Source organism: Peromyscus leucopus, chromosome 16_21 (assembly GCF_004664715.2).
Source record: "Peromyscus leucopus breed LL Stock chromosome 16_21, UCI_PerLeu_2.1, whole genome shotgun sequence".
Lineage (NCBI taxonomy): Eukaryota > Metazoa > Chordata > Mammalia > Rodentia > Cricetidae > Peromyscus > Peromyscus leucopus.
This window is the reverse complement of record NC_051084.1, coordinates 26,800,432-26,820,688: the sequence shown is the minus strand read 5'-3', so window position 1 is coordinate 26,820,688 and position 20,257 is coordinate 26,800,432. Positions and strand designations below refer to the sequence as shown.

General features: G+C 38.9%; 1 protein-coding gene across 1 annotated transcript in view; it reads left to right on the top strand.

Annotated features, from left to right (window-relative positions):
- Nucleotides 1-20,257, top strand: part of Tmem26 (transmembrane protein 26) — a 47,091-nt gene that overhangs the window by 17,576 nt on the left and 9,258 nt on the right. Inside the window, exons 3-4 of the mRNA XM_028877231.2 lie at nucleotides 5,168-5,281; nucleotides 9,180-9,400. Of these exons, the coding sequence (XP_028733064.1) occupies nucleotides 5,168-5,281; nucleotides 9,180-9,400 (335 nt within the window). The remainder of the gene's footprint in view (nucleotides 1-5,167; nucleotides 5,282-9,179; nucleotides 9,401-20,257) is intronic.

Sequence of the window (20,257 nt, the reverse complement as noted above, 5' to 3'; positions counted from 1 at the left end):
ACTCAAGCAAGGCAAGAGCCTAAGGGCAGGAACCACAGCAGAAGCCATGGAGGGAGGAGTGCTTCTTACTGGCTTGCTCATCGCAGCTTGCTTGGCCTGCTCTCTTGTAGAACCCGGGACAACTTGCCTGAGAGTGGCACTGTGCATAGTGAACTGGGCTCTTCCACATCAATCGCCAATTAAGAAAATGCCTCCTAAGCTTGGGGCCATTTTTTTTTCAGTTGAGTTTCTCTCTTCTCAGATGACCCTAGCTTGTATCAAGTTGACAAAAAAAATAAATAAAATAAAATATAAAATAAAAAAAATAAATGAACCAATCAGCACAGTGATCTTCTTCTAAGATCTACCCTCCTTTTCTCCCAACATGCTAGCTAGAGTTCACTGGGGGATGTGAACATGATATATTTATCTATTTATGTCTGTATGCATATGTGTGGGTGTGATGTATGTTTCTGTGTCTAGTAGATATACACGTGCATACCTGAAACAGTGTTCCTCCTGCAGAAGCCAACAGCAGATATAGGATGTTTTCCTCTGTCCCTCTCTGCCAAATTTCCTCAAGGCAAACTCTGTCACGGAACTGAGTCAGGAAGCCCAGGGATTCTCCTGTGTCTGTCCCTGCCATCTCGGGGGTCACAGGGTCTTGCAGGAAAGCCTACCTTTCACATGGGTGTTGGGAACTTGCACTCAGACCCTTATTCTTGCCACTAAGCTGTCTCCCTAGCTCTGTGAATATGACTTAGTGCTTGCAGCCTAGGTGGTCCCAAGAAGTTATGCTAAGAGTCTCATTCTGCTAAGAACTGTTCTGGCATTTCCAGGAAGACATTTTTAAAAAATACAAAAGTAAAAAAAATGAAACTACATTAAGAAAAAGAAACGTGATCTGTGCCCACATGAATGCATTCAAACTGCTAGGGACTGTGGAAAACACAAGTGAAGCAGATTCTAGGAGACACACTTTCGGAGCTTGCTGGGAAATCATAGTAAAATATAAATCTGTGGGTTGAAGAGAAAGCTCATAGTAAAATATAAATCTGTGGGTTGCAAGAGCAGAAAGGTCAGGAGTCCTTGCTGCTCTTGCAGAGGACTGGAGTTCAGATCCTAGCATCCACATGAGGCTGCTCACAACTGCCTGTAACATATCCAGGATCTCTAATGCCCTCTTCTGGTCTCAATAGACACCAGCATGTATGTGGGGCGCGTGCGCGCGCGCGCGCGCGCGCACACACACACACACACACACACACACACACACACACCTAAAAATAGAAATAGAATAAAGTATCTATGGGCCAGATATCCAGATATTAAACATAAGGGAGTGTTATCATGATACCATCATAGAGAAAGGTATCATACCATACCTATCCAACCACATGGAAAATGACCATGGCTTGCAATTCAAACCCCATTTATAAAAGCAGTGACCATCACTCATGTTTGTTTTATTGAGTCACAGCCTAGCCTGGTATTTGCTATGTAGCCCAGGCTGGCCCTGAACTTGAAGTAATCCTCCTGGCTCACCTTCCTGAGTTCAGGCATCCCCCAGCATTCCTGGCTTATGTAGTGTTTTAAATATTGACCTACTTCCTCCAGGAACTTGTCTGGCTCACGGACTCAAGACCGAGCCTGGCATTTGTTTTGTTAACTCTCTTGTATGAGCCTTGGAAGCTTCAATGATAAAATGCTTTAGGCAAGATTTGCTCAAAATTGACCCTGTATAGATTTCTTTGCTATGGCTGTTATTTTATATCAAGGTTGAGTCTCCAATTTATATGTAACTTTATCTGAAAATGCTTCCTGCAAACCTGAAGCACAAAGAGAGTCATTTACCTTTGTGGGTTGCTTTTGACGAAATTCCCAAGCAAATATCAATCATGCAGCCATGAAGAAAACCTTTCTCCTCCTCAAATCTCATGCTGAAATTCATTAAAGTCCAAGGCAACTTCAATGTCTGCATTAAAGTCATTTTGTGACTGTAGATTGGTTGATTCAAGTCACCATGGCTTTGATAAAAAAGACCACAACGAGCTGGAGGACCACTTGAGTCACCTTTCAGGACTATGAAAATATGCTGTGGTGATTTGAATCAATTTCTTCTCTACACATTCAATTCTGTGACATAGCTATCATCCACAGTAACAATTCATTTCTCCCAAATGCTTTCATAATATAAATGGATTACACAGCTAATTGATACACAGGTCAAATCCCATTACAACCAATAGCATGTAACCAAAAACTCTCTTTGTAATGAGAGAGAGAGACACAGAGAGAGAGAGACAGAGAGAGAGAGAGACAGAGAGAGAGAGACAGAGAGAGAGAGAGAGAGAGACAGAGAGAGAGAGAGAGAGAGAGAGAGAGAGAGAGAGAGAGAGAGAGAGAGAGAGAGTTTTGAGCCTTGGGCAGAGCTCCTGTGATTTTCTTACTACAAAAGAAATCGTACCATTATTGCTGTGATTTGACACTGAAAATTAAAATGAATACCTGTAGATTGAAGCAGACAGGGCAAGCAGAGATGGAAGTTGAAAAAGAGAGAGAAAAAATATTGGGATTATGTTTAAAAAAATAAAAAGTAGCATTTTGGAATTGAGGGAGATATAGAAATCCCCTCTGTTCTCTAGTGGTTGTGATAATCCATTTTGTTGCATAGAAACAGACATTTCACAGAGTTTTCAGATAGATTTTTCCCACTTAAAGATTTAAGGACTCTGTACATTAGGCATGGTCCAGATATTTCTATTTTATAGATGAGAACCCAGGGGCTTAGAAGGCTTTAAGTTCAGAACCAACACCTGGTCCAGAACACACTCTCTAATGTTTCAAGGGAGCTTGCAAAGGATCACCTGAGTTTTTCCATGATGGAATAGAATCATTTCCTTTCCATATATGAAATGAGAGAGATGGATCAGTAGTTAAGAACACTTGCTAATCTTGCAGAGAACCCAAGTTCAGGTCTTGACGCTCACTGGACTCCAGTTCCAGGAAATTCTGACCCCCTTTTCTGGCCTCTTTAGTCACCTACAGACATATGACATAAAAACTCAGAGAGACATACATGTACACATAATTAAAACTAAATAATAAATATTAATTTCCATTTGCATTCTCCATTTATTTACATCCCAGTTATTCTAGATGACCAGTTTCATACCTTCATCCCTGAAGTAATGTGATCTATGCACACGTAAACAAAAATGTCCTAAGGATTTCAATTCTGACCACATGTGAGCTCTGCTTGTGACAGAGCTCACTGAAAGCAATGGAAACGCCCAGCTCTTCATGATGCCCTTGTTATCTTTGAGTCATGGGGATATTTTAGGTTGTAATGACATAACCATAAATAAGTAACATGCTGGTACCAAAATCACCTTCACAAAATCCCTTGTCTGATGATGCCTATTCGAATGACAGACACAAAAGCAGAGAAAGTCAAATTAGGGTTGAGGAGTCAATCCCCGGTTCATGGCAGCCTTAATATCCTGCAAAGAAGAGTCCCACCAATCTAAAACTGAGTAACGGGAAAGGAGAAGAGCTTGATTAGCACCATGATGCACATGCAAAGCTGTTTGCTTCCACATCAGAAGGCACCACCTTCAAGAGTCACATTTTCCTTTAACAGCAAGATGTTTGTGGAGTTTTAGAGATAAAAGTTATCGGAACCTATCACCTCACCACTTTTAACACACAGTATATTTTCACGCCTGCAATAAAAAGGTGGTCAAAATTTTGTCTCTAGTGACAATTACATACTTAGGTTCACAACGCTACTCTGCCAATGATGATTTGGGGTTTGGATCAAAGATTAAATGTTTTGTCTCCATTATTTCTTTTTTTAAACCTTAGTGGCCTGCATGTACACACATGTGCACATGTATGCATGTAAGCACAACATACACACACATGCACCTACATTCACATGAATATGCACAGTCATGCACACACATGCAAACACATGCAAACACAAGCACACACATGTGCAGACACATTCACATTCCACACACACATACACTTACTTGCACTTTCACTTGCATGTACACACATACATGCATGCACACACACAGGTACATACACACATAGTGTGCATACTCCTAATTATTCATGTTACTTCACTTACAACAGTAGTCACATAGGTTGAGAGAAGAAAACAATGGCTTCTGGGCCGACTTTACTGTTTACTTGTCAAATGGCTTATGGAATAAATGGCGTAATATTGAGAATAACTAGGGGAAAAAACACTTCTTACAGCTTTAGCTCTTTTTTCCCAATAATTTCTCTCTAGTGAAATGCGTAATCATGGAGTATGGTGGTGATGGTGGCGATTGTGGTAATAGTGGTAGTAGGAACTCTCTGCCTCTCACAGACTCTCTTTGTGTCTCTTTCTCTGTCTCTCTGTCTATCTGTCTGTCTGTCTCTCTCTCATGTGTGTGTGTGTGTCTGTGTGTGCGTGCGTGCGTGTGTTTATAAAACATGCTAGCACTGCAGATGCTTATAAAGAGTTGACCCCCCCCCCCATCCGAAGCCAGCTTGTAAAGTATATGACCACAGCGGCTACACAGCCAGCTGTGTCTCCTTGTCTTACACATAGAACTCATATTCTATCTCAGTTTCCCAGTATCTAGCTAGATAAGATTATAGACAGTTCGTTTGTACAGGATGACGAAAGGAAAGAAGGAAATCATCTTTTAAGTCAATTATCAAATTTCCCACAGCCCTAAGTTGGCTTAGTAAGAGCACTGGCATCTGGGACACTGGACGTGCTGACTTTTTGTTTGTGCTGATGCCTGGCCCAAAGGGTGAAAAGTAATTAGATTATTTATTTAGCTGGAATGATATTTTTAGATAGAGAGCTTTCTTGGTAATAATCAGCCTCAAATGTATTCTCAGAGTTTGTATCACAGTTGTTCCAACAAAGATTCAAGAAAGGGACCCCAGTTACTAACCCATAGATTCTACAGCTGTCTATGATGGCTCAGCATCTGTATCCTCCTATGCTATGGGAAAGGGAGTCATGCAGTGAGCACTCTCCACCTCATATTCTGGTCTCAGGTAATGTTCATAAGGTCTCTGTAAATGTTCCACATTTTCATCGTGTCTTGCATGGAGTGAAGATACTTTGCTGTTACTTTGTTGTGATAGTTTTTGTATACCTACCCTCAATTCTTAGCATTGCAGCAACCTGTCTGAGAAGCTGGCACAGAACTTCAGCAGAAGAGGAGATGTCAATCAACCCATGGTGTCCCATAAATACACCAATGAAATGGACAAGATCGTGGCGACAGTGAGCGCTTTTTCTACCATTTATGAAAAGTTTCATAAAGCTGCAAAAGTTTTTGGCATAAGAATTGTAAAAGAAGATGTATTTCATTCATTGAACCCTTATAACCTACATGATGATGTACTTTACATTAATAAACACATGCATTAGGAACACAACTCTTACAACAAGTGTATAGAACCGTAAACTAAAATGTATCATATTGCAGCATGTTAATTATATTGTCACAGATTTATGTGATCTAATTATGTCTATACTTTATATATAGTTGTGCATAATAATTATCTTGCTTCAATCAGAGTAAATTCAAATTCACAGTATAACTGAGAGGAAGGTGGCTGGATTACCCATATACCTCTTTCTTTCATATATTCACAATCATCCCTTTTAACATATCTTGCACCTTGGTGATATTAATCCAACATCTGTATAGATTTCAGACAGACTATCCCACAGCCAAGGTTGGGAGCCCTTACCTTTTCAGAGGAGGGAATGGGGGTGGGTTGTGGGGCAAGGCTGAGGGAGGGGATGGGAGGAGGAAAGAGAGGGGGACCTGTGGTTGGTATGTAAAATATATAAAAAAAAGTCTTAATAAAGAAAAAAAACCTCACTATGTAGCTAAGAATTACTTTGAACTTCTAATCTTCCTGTCTCTCCCTTCCATGTGCTAGGATTATAGGCACGTACCACCACCTCAGGTATATGTGGTGTTGGAGATTGGACCTAGGGCCTCATGAGTTTTAGGCACTCTGCCAACTGAGCCATATTCCCCAGTCCTAATATTTTTAACCAAAAATGGAAGAACCTCCATGGATGTGTCATTATCACGAAATGTCTATAGTTTAGATAAGAACTCACTTTAGGTATTGTATGTTCTATGGGTTTTTAGACCCATGTATTAGAGTATCTGTCCGAAATGCGTGCTTGCCTATCAATGACCCTTCCTTTTCCACACACCCAAACCACTTCTGACAAGGGAGACCCCTTCCTCTCTCCCTCCAGCTCCCTCTCCATCTCCCTTTATCCCCAGTGGTTTTCAAACTATGGATCATCATCCCATTTGGGGTCAAAAGACACTTTCACGGGGGTCACTTAAGACCATCAGAAAACACATATATTTAGATTACAACTCATAGCAGTAGCAAAACTGTAATTCTGAAGTAGCAACAAAAGTACTTTTATGGTTGGGGGTCACCACCCATGAGGAACTGTATTAAAGGGTCTCAGCTTTAGGAAGTTAGAGAACACTGCTCTATCCTTTGTTTCTTCCAGCCCTCCTTCCCTTCTTCTTTTCTTCCACCTCTCCCTCTCTCTCTCTCTTTGTGATGAAAGAGACCAAGCCCATGGTTCTGCACATGCTAAGCACATCCAGCCACTGAGTGGCATCCCCTAAATAGTTCCACCTGTCCATCTTGTCTGTTACCTTCTGGTTGAATTGTATGGGTCTTTATATGCTTTGGGTAACAGTTCTTTAGATGTGCCTCTCTTGGAAATATTTCTTCCAGTGCCTCTGGCTTGTCCTTTCATTCTCTTGCCTTCTATAGAATAGGAAAATTTAATTACAGTGAAGATCAGCTTACTAATGCTTTCTCAGATCCTACCTTAGATATTGTACCTAAAATCACCATCATAACACACGTCATGCTGGCGTTCCCTGATGCAGCCTTCTGAGCACTTTACAGCTTTGTCTAGTTTTTTGAATCTTGTGAAGAGTGGAAGCTCCATAGATTCACGTGGTTCATTTATTTATTTATTGGCTTGTGGAGGCCTGGTTATTCCAGCACTATTTTTTGAAAACAGTTATCTCCACTGAATTACATTTGCTAACACATTGAAAATTACTTGTGGGTTTGTGCGGTCTGTTTCTGGGGTCTCCGTTCTGTCCCACGGACCTATTTGTCTATACTTTTTACCCAAAGCACACTGTCTTTGTAATGGCAGTAGTAATTACAAAACTCCAGTTTCGTGCTCCTTTAATATTGTGTGAGCTTTTGTGGATGTTTTAGTTCTCCATGTTATCCTAGACTCAGTTCTTCAACACTCACAAAATAACTTGATGATGCTATGGTTGAGCTGACATCAAATACATGCCAAGTCATGGACCACTGACATGTTGACGATGGTGAGTCTCCTTATCAATGAACATGAGACATCTCTCCAGTTAGTCCATCGTGATTGCAGGCTTCAAGGACTGTGGACATAGAGCACATGCCTCATGATACAAGGTCCTGTGTTTGACTCCTAGTACTATCCAGAAAACAGAAAGACTGGTTTAACATCTCAGCATTTATTAGTTTTATTATCTGTCTATCTATCTATCTATCTATCTATCTATCTATCTATCTATCTATCTATCATCTATCTATCTATCTAATATATATGTATTAATATAACATATTTTAACATAGATGTATGTACAACATATATGTACTTTAACATTTTGTTAGATTCATAACCAAGTGTTTTTATTTTTCACAGTGACAAAGTAAGTGATTCTGAATTTTAGCTTCAACATCTATTTCTTTACTAGTATACAGAAAGAAGATTGACTTTTGAATATCAATCTTTATTCTATAATTTGTTTATTCACTCCAGGAAAGCTTTTTCTTCTTTCCCCTACCAGTTCTTTAGGACTTTGTACATCTAAAAGTATGTGATATCTGAGCAAAGAAAGACAGTTCTATTTCTTCTTCCAATGAGCATAACTTATTTTCTTTTCTTATTTTATTGAAGTATCTGGGAATATATAAATATATATAATATCCATGTAATAGAAAAAGGGGTTGTCAAAATACAATGATAGAGTGGCTCTTTTTCTGCACACATCTTATATTCAGCAAGTTGATAATGACCTGTTTGAAAACAGTTCACAGAAGGAACTCAAGACAAGCAAAGGTCTCTACTGCCGAAAGATGTTTTCTAAAATAAGACACACTATGGAGCCCCAGAATAGACAAGAGCAGTGTATGCATTATTGTTCAAGTTCTAGTTAGTAAGCACCTATGTCACTGTGGACAAGTCACTAGTTTTTCATCTTAACTAAAACAGTAATATTTATCCTGATAATGTGTTGCCCCTGTGAGTTGAATGAGTTATATATATTCGAAGCCTCACAGGAGATGTCACCTGGAATCATTATCTTGTCTACTTGTGACATAGATCTTATAATCTTTAAATATTTTAGCCTAAGCCAGTAGTAACATAATTTGAAATTTACTTAGAAATTAAACGGGAAGGATGTTTCCTCCAGGATATATATTAGGGGACCTAAGTTTTCCCAAAACCTAAGAGTAAAGGTAGACTGAATTTTTCTTGTCAAATTATGGATTATTGAATAATATGCTATGTATTCAGAGTAAAGATAGAAAATATTACAATTATTCCCTTCAATTAAGTAAACAGATAAACACTAATTTTTTTCTGGTTAGAGTTTTAAAGCAATGATGAACAAAAGGAAGATTGTATTATGCTAAAAACTCCAATCTTAGTAAATTCAGGTTTAAAATCAGTAAAAGGAAAATATTGTATTTTTTTATAATTTTAATATAGAATTTATCACACTTTGCTATGTGTTATACTTTATTATGGAGTATAATAAAATACATAATGATCTTTAGGACATTATTACATTGGTCCTTTAACCATTACAAGGTATCATTTTACTAACAGTGTAAGGTTTAAATTAGCCACTTGCTAAGTAAGTCCTACCTTAAGGACCCCATTATAGTTCCTTTTTAGAGTCTTCATCTAAAAGGAGTGCCATTCCTTAATAAATGAAGAATGACTCATGGAAAATGTTGACAATAGCACACTGTTGACTGAAAGCCATGTTGAAGTAGATAATCTTCTACACACTGATAGTTCCTAATCATGATGTCTATGGGATGTCTCTGTTCAACAGGCCTTGGTGCTTTTAAAAGACTTATCCATGGTCTGCGAATCAGTCTGGACCCTAGGACTCCATCAAACTCTGCTGTTAATATTGATCCTTGGACGGTGGCTTCTGCCCATTGGAGGCACCATTACTCGAGACCAACTCTCAGAACTTCTTCTGATGTTTGTGGGGACAGCAGCAGACATACTGGAATTCACCACTGAGACCCTGAAGGAAAATAACGTCAGGTGAGGTCTGATTCTAAGTCGGCGCCACACTTCTGTCTCATTGTCTCTAATTTGTACTTTGCATGAATAGGTTTTTAAAGATATCTTTATACCAGGGTTCCAGGGATGACTTATTCAGTAAACTGTTTACCACATGAGCATCAGGACCTGAGTTTGGATCTGCAGTTCCCATGTAAATACTAGGCATGGTGGTATGTGTCTATGATCCTAGTACTTGCGATGTGGAAACAGGAGAATCTCTATGACTCACTGGCTAGCCATTCAAGCCAAATCCGTAAACTCTAGGTTCAGTGAGAGAGACTCAGAAATAGGGTGAATATTGATAGATGAGCACACCCAACATCAAACCTCTGGGCTTCGCATGTGCTTTCACACATGTGCTGTCCCATCAGCACATGTACACCCATGAACATGTATTTACATATACACCACATGTACTATATATACACGTATATCTTTGGAAATATACTAGGAACCAATCTTTATGGTAAAAAGGAAAAAAAGGGACAGGATAGATCCAACCTCGATTAGAACCGACCATCATATATTTACACCAGCAGTCCAGTAGGGCCAGGGCAGAACCACAGTGACTCGGGGTATCTGGAGATTCTCTGGTGTCTCTCTTCATCTTCAACCAGGTGTCAGGAATATAGCCAATGGCAACATTTTCTCTTCGATCACAGCATAGTTCCAAGAGACATGAAGAAATTGTCCCTTTCTGCAGCTAAAGAATTTACATTTCCTGGTAAGATAGAAGAATGGAGCAGTTCAAGTTTTATTGTATGAAATTTTATATTTAGTCAGTTTTGTTCAAAGCGCCCAAAGGCTTTCTGGTGGAGATGCCTATAAATTAAAACTTATTGAGTTGGTACTTTTATTTTTGCCACAAGCAAATAAACTCAGAATCCATGATCACATCTGTTTATGGAGCTGCTTTCTTCCCATTAGGGATTTGAGTCCCTGCGCCTGAATGTACTTTAAGCTTGGGTTGTTTTGTATGATGCTATAAAAATAAATTGGAATGAGGCTGGCTTTTAATGCTACAGTTTACTTTATCCCACACTCCTCAAACAACATAGCATAAAGCCTGAGCAAAACACACCAACTTATTGAATAAGCTTAATTTCTCAATTATAGTTTGAATCATTATTTATGAACAAGAGATTTTTATTTACAAGAGCACTCATTGTTTTGTGCATACTAATTTTTCTTTTAGTTTATTAAGTTGACATTCTTTTTTGAGAAATCCAATATGAAGAGGATCACCGTCATCACAGTGTTTATTTTAGTCTTGTGGTTTCAATGCCTTATGGTTGATCAGCACTTTACATTGCATAATGCTTTCAAATATGTTTAAGATAATTAGATTACAATGTCATTACTGGAAGAACATGAATGGATTGTGATGTAGCACATGAAATAATGAGTATGGATAGTTAAAAAGACATGACACCATCATGATAACAAATTATCCCTATCTGGGAATGAAGGCATGTATGCTAATATCTACAGAGAACAGAGGCAGCCTGGGAGAGTAAAAGGGCTTGGGGAGGGCTATGTTTTATGGAGCTAATCGTAAAATGAGAGAAATGCCAAACCCAGTTATCTTAATGGGCTTTTCGAGTCCCATCCAGAAGTATCATCAAAGAGTAATGCATCCCATGTTTACCAATAAATGTTGATTATTAAATAAGTTTATTTAATTGCTTGACCCATAAAAAGGACCCTTGGAAGTCACTAGGTACTGTTTAATTGACTAAGAACTGGTTTGTTATGTAACACATGCCAGGTACTGTGTAGGGTGGAGCCTGGGGAGTAAAACCCTAAGCAAGTTATGAACCAAAGAACACGCGGTTCAGCCAGAACAGGACTGTTTTAGTTCAGCAAGAATTTAGAGAGCGTTTGATGTTTCAAAACACCATCAATCCCCCAAATTTTTCTGTCACTTACAATTCAATCTGAATGCTTTCTGAATATATATTTTGGAAAAATTGAACTTGCATTTCATGCAAGTTGATGCTTAATGGGGCTGAATAAATTATAGTTGGCCCTTGTGTCTGCAGGCTTCTCATCCATGGACAGAAAGTATGCTATAAAAGATTCAAAGTTAATTGTAGGATGTGTGTGGATTGTATGTTAATGTTATACAGTATTTTACAAGAACTTGTGTGTCCTACAAACACCTTCCCATGGATAGTATAGGATTTTTGTTACAGGTTCTGTTTTTAAATATCATTTTCAATTGTATTTTCTCAAAGTGAAGTCATTTTGTTTAGAAGGCTCCTGGACTATGCCAGTGGCCCTTTGCGATCTCCCATCAGCCCCCTGCACCTCCATGACTCCAATGCACCTTACCCTGTGATCAAGTCCCAGAGTGTTTGTATCTCAAGGTTTTCCTCTCTTCAAAAAGCTTGCTTCCAAGTTCTAAGTTCCTGGCTTGGGTCTTACCTATGTTTTAAGAAATGACACTCAAAATGGTGTGTGTGTGTGTGTGTGTGTGTGTGTGTGTGTGTGTGTGTGTGTGTGTTTCCATTTGATTTAATTGTGTGTACACTGTGAAGTAAACTTTCAAGTTCAGAGTTTTTGGCATTGACCCAGAATTATTTGTTGAATTCAACTAATTGTCTCAAAATATTTATTGAAACTTTTCTTTCTGAGTTGAGCTGCTGTATTTACTCAAAATCAATTGACTACAGGTGTAAGAGTGCTAAGGGAGCCTGTGTTTGTCTTTATATGAACCTCACACCATTGTCATGGTAACTTATGGTGATTTTGAAGTAGGGTGCTATAGATACTACGGCATTGCTTTCTAAAATCATTGCTTCTGGTAACCCAGGGCCTTTGCGTATGCACACAGATGTGATTATCTTGCAAAGTTTAAAAAAAAAATCAAACACACAAAAGGAAAACCTTGGAAGGAAGTGAAGTGACTTTAAGGGTCCATTGGGAAGGTTTAGAATCTTGACATTATGAAAGCCTCTCATCGGTGAATGAGAAAAGTCTGAGCTTACATACTCTTCCATTCACCTTTGCTTTTCAAGTCTTTCTCTGCTTTCTAAATCATTCTCCTGAATCTTTTATTATTTCTTATATTCTTTCTAGTGGAATTTTTTTTAAACTTTCATTTTCTAATGTTTAGTTGCTTTAATAAAAACATATTTGCCTCCATAATGATTTTTTTGGGGGGGGTTTCAAAACAGGGGTTTCTCTGTGTAGTTTTGGTGCCTATCTTGGATCTTGCTCTGTAGACCAGGCTAACCTGGAACTCACAGAGATCTGCCTGGCTCTGCCTCCCAAGTGCTGGGATTGAAGGTGTGTAGCACCACCACCTGGCACCTCCATAATGATTTTAAAACTAGCAATGACATATAAAACTTGCTTATTTTGTTTTATCTCTAGGTTTTATTATTCATTAAGATTCATTAAGAAAGGCACTTCTGATTGTTGCCATTGTATATTACATGAATTCTTTTTTCTTGTCTTATTCTACTACCTAGCACCTTTTCTCTACGTTAAACAGAAGTAGTGAGATGACTACATGTCAATCTCCAGAGATAAGCATTCTGTTTTGTCTCTCTTAAGGATGGTGTTGACATTTGATATGCACAAACTATTTTATTAACATGAGGAAATGTCTTTTTATTTCTAGATTATTGAGAATTTATTCTTATGTGTATTGAATATCGTGAAGTCTGCCTTTATTAATATGATTTTATTTTGGTTGCCCTCTATTATATTAACTGATCTTCAGATATTAAATTGCCTTTGATGTCAGTATGAATTGAATTTATTTGTGCTGCATAGTCCTTTATCATACACTTTTTGGTCTTATTTGCCAACATGTATCATTTCTTCTAGCTTGTTCATGTGGTGTTATATCCCAGTATTATCTCTAACAGTGCCTTGTTCTGGCTTTTGAATCCGGGTAACACTGGCTTTTAGAGACACCTCAGGAAGAATTTCCTCTTTTGTTTTTTTCTGAAAAAATTTTTGCATAATTGATATTATTTCCTTGATGATTTTACAGAATTCTCCAAGGCAGTAAGCTAGATTGAGCCTTAGTGGGAAGCGGTTTCCTTTCCTCTTTCTTCTTTCCTCTTCCTTCTCTTTCTCACCTCTCTCCTTCCCTTCTTCATTTTATCTAATTAATAATTCAGTATCATTGCTTCCTCTAGGACTAATTAGATACTTTACATTTTTCTGAATTTAGGTGTGTGTTGTTCTTTCTAGGATATTTTTTCCTGTTTCACCTAAATAATCCATCTTTTGTCATGAAGTTATCATACCGTTAAGACACATGTATTAATTTCTGTGGAGTCAGGGCTGAGCCTCTTTTTCATTCCTGGATTTAAGGGCTTGTTCAGTCCCTTGCCTTTGCCCAAGGAGGGATGGGCATGCTTACTTGTTGCATGAGGATTATGGATTCTTCTTATTTTTCTAAATAAACAGCTTTGGGTTTTACTGACCTGATTGATATTCTGCTTTACATTTTATTCATTTTCTGCTTTGATGTTTGAGGGCTTTTCTTTTCTTTCTTATGATTGCTTTGGACTATTTGCAGTTTTTCATTTCTTACTGAGACCTTAGATTACTAATCTTTCTTCTCTAGCATAAGCCTCCAAAGACATACATTTTCTTCTCAGCACTGCTATCTCAACATCCTATAAATCCTGATGTGTTATCTTTTTATTTACTATAATTCAGAATATCCTGGAGCTGTTCCTGTTTTCTCTCTTTGGCTTGTGATTATTTGGAAGGGAGATGTTTTAATTTCCAAGTAGATGAACATTCGTCAAATTTCTTTCCTTTGATTTATTAATTCCACTGTAGTCTGTTATTATAATTTAAATTGGTTCAATAGTATAAATTTACTATGTCTTGTTTTATGGTGAGGTGTATGGTTGCCTCTAGAGCGGGGTTTCTCAACCTGTGGGTCATAACCCCATTAGGGGGTTGAATGATCATTTCACAGGGGTTGCCTAAGATCATCTGAAGACGCATATATTTACATTACGATTCATAACAGCAGCAAAATTACAGTGAAGAACTAACAATAAAAATAATTTTATGGTTGGGGGTCACCACAGCATAAGGAACTGTATTAAATGGTCACAGCATTAGGAAGGTTGAGAACCACTACCGTAGAGTATTCTTCTTGCTTAGAAAGGATGTGTGCTTGGCTACACTCTACAGTGGGTTGATGCTGATGCAGTTACAGTAAAATACAACAGCATCATTCCATTTCACCATCACTCCTGGCTCCATCTGCTTTGTGAAGGACCATAGCCTCCTTTGCTCGATTACAGCAACACACATATCACGCCTTGGTGTGTTATAGCACACAATATGGTTTTGTCCTTTACAATGTTTTCATTTTCAAAAGGGTGAGAACCCTTCCCATCCTGCACGGCATCATTTATTGTTTCTACTAAGATAAATTTAGCAAGAGTCTTTCTTTCTTTAACTAGAAAAAAAAAGTTTGTCTTTGTGTGTGAAGCATAGCTTTATTTTACCCAGAACATGTGGCCAACAAACTTTCCTCTTTAACATACACATATATGGTGCAAATGTCTACATTACATATATGTAATTCAATCATCCAATTGTTTTCTGACCACAATTTTCTCCTATCAGATGTTCATCCTTGCTTGTTCACGGTTGTCCTGCACATTGAGGATCAGTTTGCCCTTGCTGACTTAAAGGTTTCCTTTTCTCCATTGCCCAACAATGTGTCTGTGCTGCTGGGCATACCCCTCTACCGCTGTCTCTAAATACTCTCTCTGCTTTCTCTACTCCTCCCCTTTTTAAGGCGGCTGTTGAATGCGTGTGTGGTTGAATGTTTGGTCTCCTCTTTTTGGGCACTTTTGGCTCTCTAAGCCTCAGATCAGATATTTCCCATGGGTCTATCTTCCAGGTTACTCCTCTCTTTTACGATCTCAACTCTAGATGTGAAGTCAAACTGTAGAGTCTTTTTAATGGATTCTTCATGTCAATCTCTGGACTGTTGACTCAGTGTCTTTATACTCATTTTGTATAGTTGCTTTAGACTGTGGATTTGTTGAGTCCTTGACACAGCATATTTCTTTAATTTATACACTTAACTGTCTCACTTTTGAAAATATTAACTGCTTTGATGCCCTTAATTTTTGCTGAATCTTTTGATCTCTAGTTACAGGCTCTTCACTTCTGTTCTTGACATATCACATATGTTGTTGATAACTGGACATTTTCCCTATATCTCTAACATCATCACAAGCCACTTCATTTGTCGCCTTTAAAAATGCTTTATTTTATGCATATGTGTTTGCCTGAATGCATGTATGTGCTCCACATGTGTTCCGTGCCTGCAGAGACCAGTAGGTGGTTCATGGAGTTGGACTTATAGGTGAATGCTGAGCACTAAAACTGGGTCCTGTAAGAGAGTAGCAAGTGCTCTTAACCACTGAGACACTTCTTTAGCCCTTAGCCTTTGTTTTTTTTAATCTTAGGAATCTACCAACCTTTGGGTGACACTGGTTGATGCCTTGGTTTGCTTCTCTCTCTCTCTCTCTCTCTCTCTCTCTCTCTCTCTCTCTCTCTCTCTCTCTCTCTCTCTGTCTATCCACCCATCCACCTATTTATCTATTTATTATCAGTGTTAATTTTAGCTTGAATCCTGCACAGTTCCAGTAAAATGATATAGTTTGTGATCAGTCTGTAATTTAGGCAGAAATGGTGATGAAACCTTTAAACTCTTAACAGCTGTAGCCACTGAAGACATGATTATTGAGAGGCACATTTAGGATCAGGAAACGTGTGTGTTCCTCATCTTTTCATTTAAATAGGGCACTGTTGGGTCGTCATTGAACATGCCTTTAATATCTTTTTTTTTAAATTTTATTCGAATAACACTTTTTCATTTGTTTTACATACTGACCACAGTTTCCCCTCTCTCCTCTCTTCCTAATTCCTGTCCCTGCTTCTCATCTATCCCCTCTACTCTCACTCCTCTGCCTCTATTTCTTAATCAGCTGAGCACACAGAACTTATCACATCCCTCCATAACTTTCTTGTTTTAGAAATTCTCTACTAAAGTTGAAGTCTGTTCATCACTCACATGAGTGGGCTTACAACCTTGAAGCAGATGTTGTACATTTTCCCTTTTATTTCTAAACAAGTCCATCGTGGCTGTGGTATGGTGATATTTTATTTGTACTGAAATGTAATTTTATTTGTATGTTAATAAATAAAGTTGCCTGGGGGGTCAGAGCTAATAGCAAGCCATAGCAGAGCTGGGCATTTGTGGTGCATGCCTTTAATCCCAACACTTGGTAGGCAGAGCTAGGTAGATCTCTGTGTGTTCAAGGATACAGCCAGCATTGGAGACACATGCCTTTAATCTCAATACCATAGAAGACCTGGAGGGCTGTACAGACAGGCAGTGACGAGGCAGTCATGTGGTTGGGTTTACAACCAATGAGAAGGCAGAACAGAAAGTCTATATAAAGAAAAACAGACAGGAAGTAGGTCTTTTGGAGAGGTCTCTTGGCTGAAGAGGCTAGCTGCAGCAGGCGGTAAGGCTCTTAGCTCTGATCTCTTGGCTTTCTTCTTTGCATTGGTTCTGTGTTTCTTATTTAATAAGACCGTTGGTTACATCTACACTGTGGACCACCATATTTCTGAGAGTGAACTTTCTTCCTTCCTTCCTTCCTTCCTTCCTTCCTTCCTTCCTTCCTTCCTTCCTTCCTTCCTTCCTTCTTTCCATTTTCTGCCTCCCTCCCTCTCTTTCTTTCCCTTTTCCTTCTTTCCCTTTTCCTTCTCTCTCTCTTTTTCTTTCTTTCTTTCTTTCTTTCTTTCTTTCTTTCTTTCTTTCTTTCTTTCTTTCTTTCTTTCTTTCTTTGAGACAGGGTCTTTCTGTAGCTTTAGCTATCCTGTAATTCACTATATAGACAGGGCTGGCATTGAATTCACAGAGATCCACCTGCCTCTGCCTGCTCAATGCTGGGGTTAAGGGCATATGCCAACATGCTTAGCCTGAGTGTCAGTTTTCATATTGAATTCTAAGTTAGTTCAGCTCCCTCAAGACCAAGTCTTCTCCTGTAACATTCTACTCTGATTGGCCAAGGTGGCCTTAACATGTTTTCATTTACATAAATTTTAGAACTGTGGCTACCCTCCCTCCCTCCCTCCCTCCCTCCTTTCTTTCCTTCCTTCCTCTCTTTCTTTCTTCCTTCCTTCCTATCTAGTGAGTTTTATTTTCCTGTTGGCATAGTACAATACCCCAACAGAAAGCAACTTAGGGGCAAAAGGGGTTTATCTATCTTAAAGTTCCTGACAGGATACCTCCCACCGTGCTGGGCATGGTATGGCTGCAGAACAGAAAGCTGGCCTGGACAATGGGAATCAGAGAGAAGAGAAGTGAGCCCAAGCTATACACAAACCTCGAACCCCCATCATCTCTAGTGACGTACTTCCTCTAGCCAGGCTCCACCTCCTAAAAGGTTCCACAACCTCCTGAAAGTGCCACCAGCTGCAGACCACATGTTCACACACAGCGGGGGCAAATATTTCATGTTCAAATCACAGACAGCCTTGGTTTTTCTCTTTCTTGGAGCATTTCTTTTAGGAAAATTGAAAAGATTCTTTACTTCTCTGCCCTGTTGAATTTTAGTCTTCTCCCACCTCTTGTCGTTCCCAAGGACGAAAGCGGTAGGATATAGGTCTTCAAATGTATTAGACATTCTAATAAGGAGGCAATGTCATAGAGGAAAACTGGGCTCCATCTAACAGTGTTTGTGGAAACACTTTAAATCCCAAATAGCGAACAGAAATCCTCCACCCACATCACTCAGCTGCCACCCAAGGGTCCTCCAGTGCTTTCTCTCTTAGGGTTTAAAACCTCTCCCACCTCTTGTTGAAGCGTATTGGAGTCATTCTTCCCACTGATTGCAATCATCTGGAATAAATTCTTCTCTGCCCCTTTAACTCCACTCTATACAATTTTTCTTTCACACAGCTGAGCCATGAGCAAGGACTCTGCAGATTCTCGATGCTCTTACCTGAAATTCTGCTGCATTAAGGAGAGTCGATGTTCCTGAATTTGTTGCTTGTCTCTGCTTAATTTCCCCAGCATGAATGGTGATCTTTGACAGTGTGTCTAATAGAAGCCATATTTGTTAAGGGGGAGAGGCATCTGTTGACCTTTTCATTTGCTGTAGCTTCCCTTCCAAAATGTTCGTGAGTCTAAATTCAGCATCTTTGGGAGAAATAGTTCATCACCTCTGGGAAACACTCTGTAGGGTTTCTGAACACAGATAATTTATTAAAAAGAAAAAGTCTGTTCCCTCACCATTTCTATATCTCGGAATATTTGACAATGCAGAGGAGGCCTTCCTCGAATTTGTCCTGTGCTCAGTCTCTCTACTCTGCAGTTTTCTCAGCAAAATGTTCCTTCTGAGAGCTTTGTACCCATCCTTCTTCTCTCTCTCCTTCATTATCTTAACTCATTTGTCACATTTCAAATGTACATGGATCCTATTCAGTCTTTTTTATATAAAAGACTTCATACTTCAAAAAGAATTAGTTAAGAAAAGGATCAAATTGTAACTTCTCTCATACATTCTTTTAAATTTTACTTTTATGTGTGTGGGTGTTTTGCTTGCGTGCATATCTGTGCACCACGTGTGTGCCTGATATCCATTTGGCTAGAAGACAGTGTCAGAACCCTTGGGACTAGAGATACAGATGGTTGTGAGTCTCCATGTCGGTTTTGGGGAACAAACCCAGCCCCAATGACTTCATATTTTTAATTTTCACCTACTATGTTGGTTTTGTTGATCCATCAAAGGCTAATAACTTATCTCCGTGGTTACCAGAAAGAAAAAGTACATACTTAATTCAGTAGCTTTACCTATGAAGATCCCTTATTTCATGATGACAAGACCAGAAATTCAGGTACCATCCAGAATGTAGATGGTACCACTCCATGGGCTGAGATTTGACACTGAACAGAAAAGAAAAAAAATGAGACAATAAGCTGAGCACTAACACCCCTCTGCCTCTGTTTCCTGTAGATACAATGGGAAGCCCACTGTAAGTCATGCTTCCTGGATAATAGTTCTAAAGGTCATTCTAAAGGTCAGTTGATATTGCAACAGTAGTAGATAAATCCAGCCTACAGTCCTTTGAGATTCTTGACGGCTGCTTAAGCTCAGCAACTTGTTTACCTTCCAATGTTAACTGTCCTGGGTTCACTCTCTGATCTGATAGTTCATTATTCTTCTTTAGATTTTTTTAGATGTACCTTTCCAACATTATTTGTTGATAATTTTATTTCTTAGCACTCGAATTCTTCCATACTTTGTGTGTGGACAGGTTATGTGTGCATATGTGAAACTTTGCAGTCGTTATTTGTGGTTCTTAATCTTGACTATCAATTTCATGGGATTTGAAGTCATCTAGAAGACATGTCTTTGGGTGTGTCTTTAAGGGTCCTTGTGAAGAGGTTTAGCAGATGAGGGAATGATCTTCCTGAAGGTAGTGGCACCATTTCCTGGGCTGTGTTTCGAGACTGAATAACAAAGAAAAACTGAAAAACTGAGCTGAGGATTAGCTTTCTTCTCACTCTGCTTCCTGACTGTGGATAGAATGTGATCGGTCATCTCTTGTTCCAGCCTCTAAAATTCCCCACAATGGTGAACTGCACCCTTAAACTGTGAGCTAAATCAGCCCCCAATTCCTTCTTTAGGTTGCTTTTGTCATAGCAATGGAAAAAGTAACTGATTTAGAAAATGATATGGTTACAGCTGGACATGTTTAGATCTGGGAGTAGTCTACAATTTATCTCTATATAATGAGAAGATGAAATTGAGACACCAA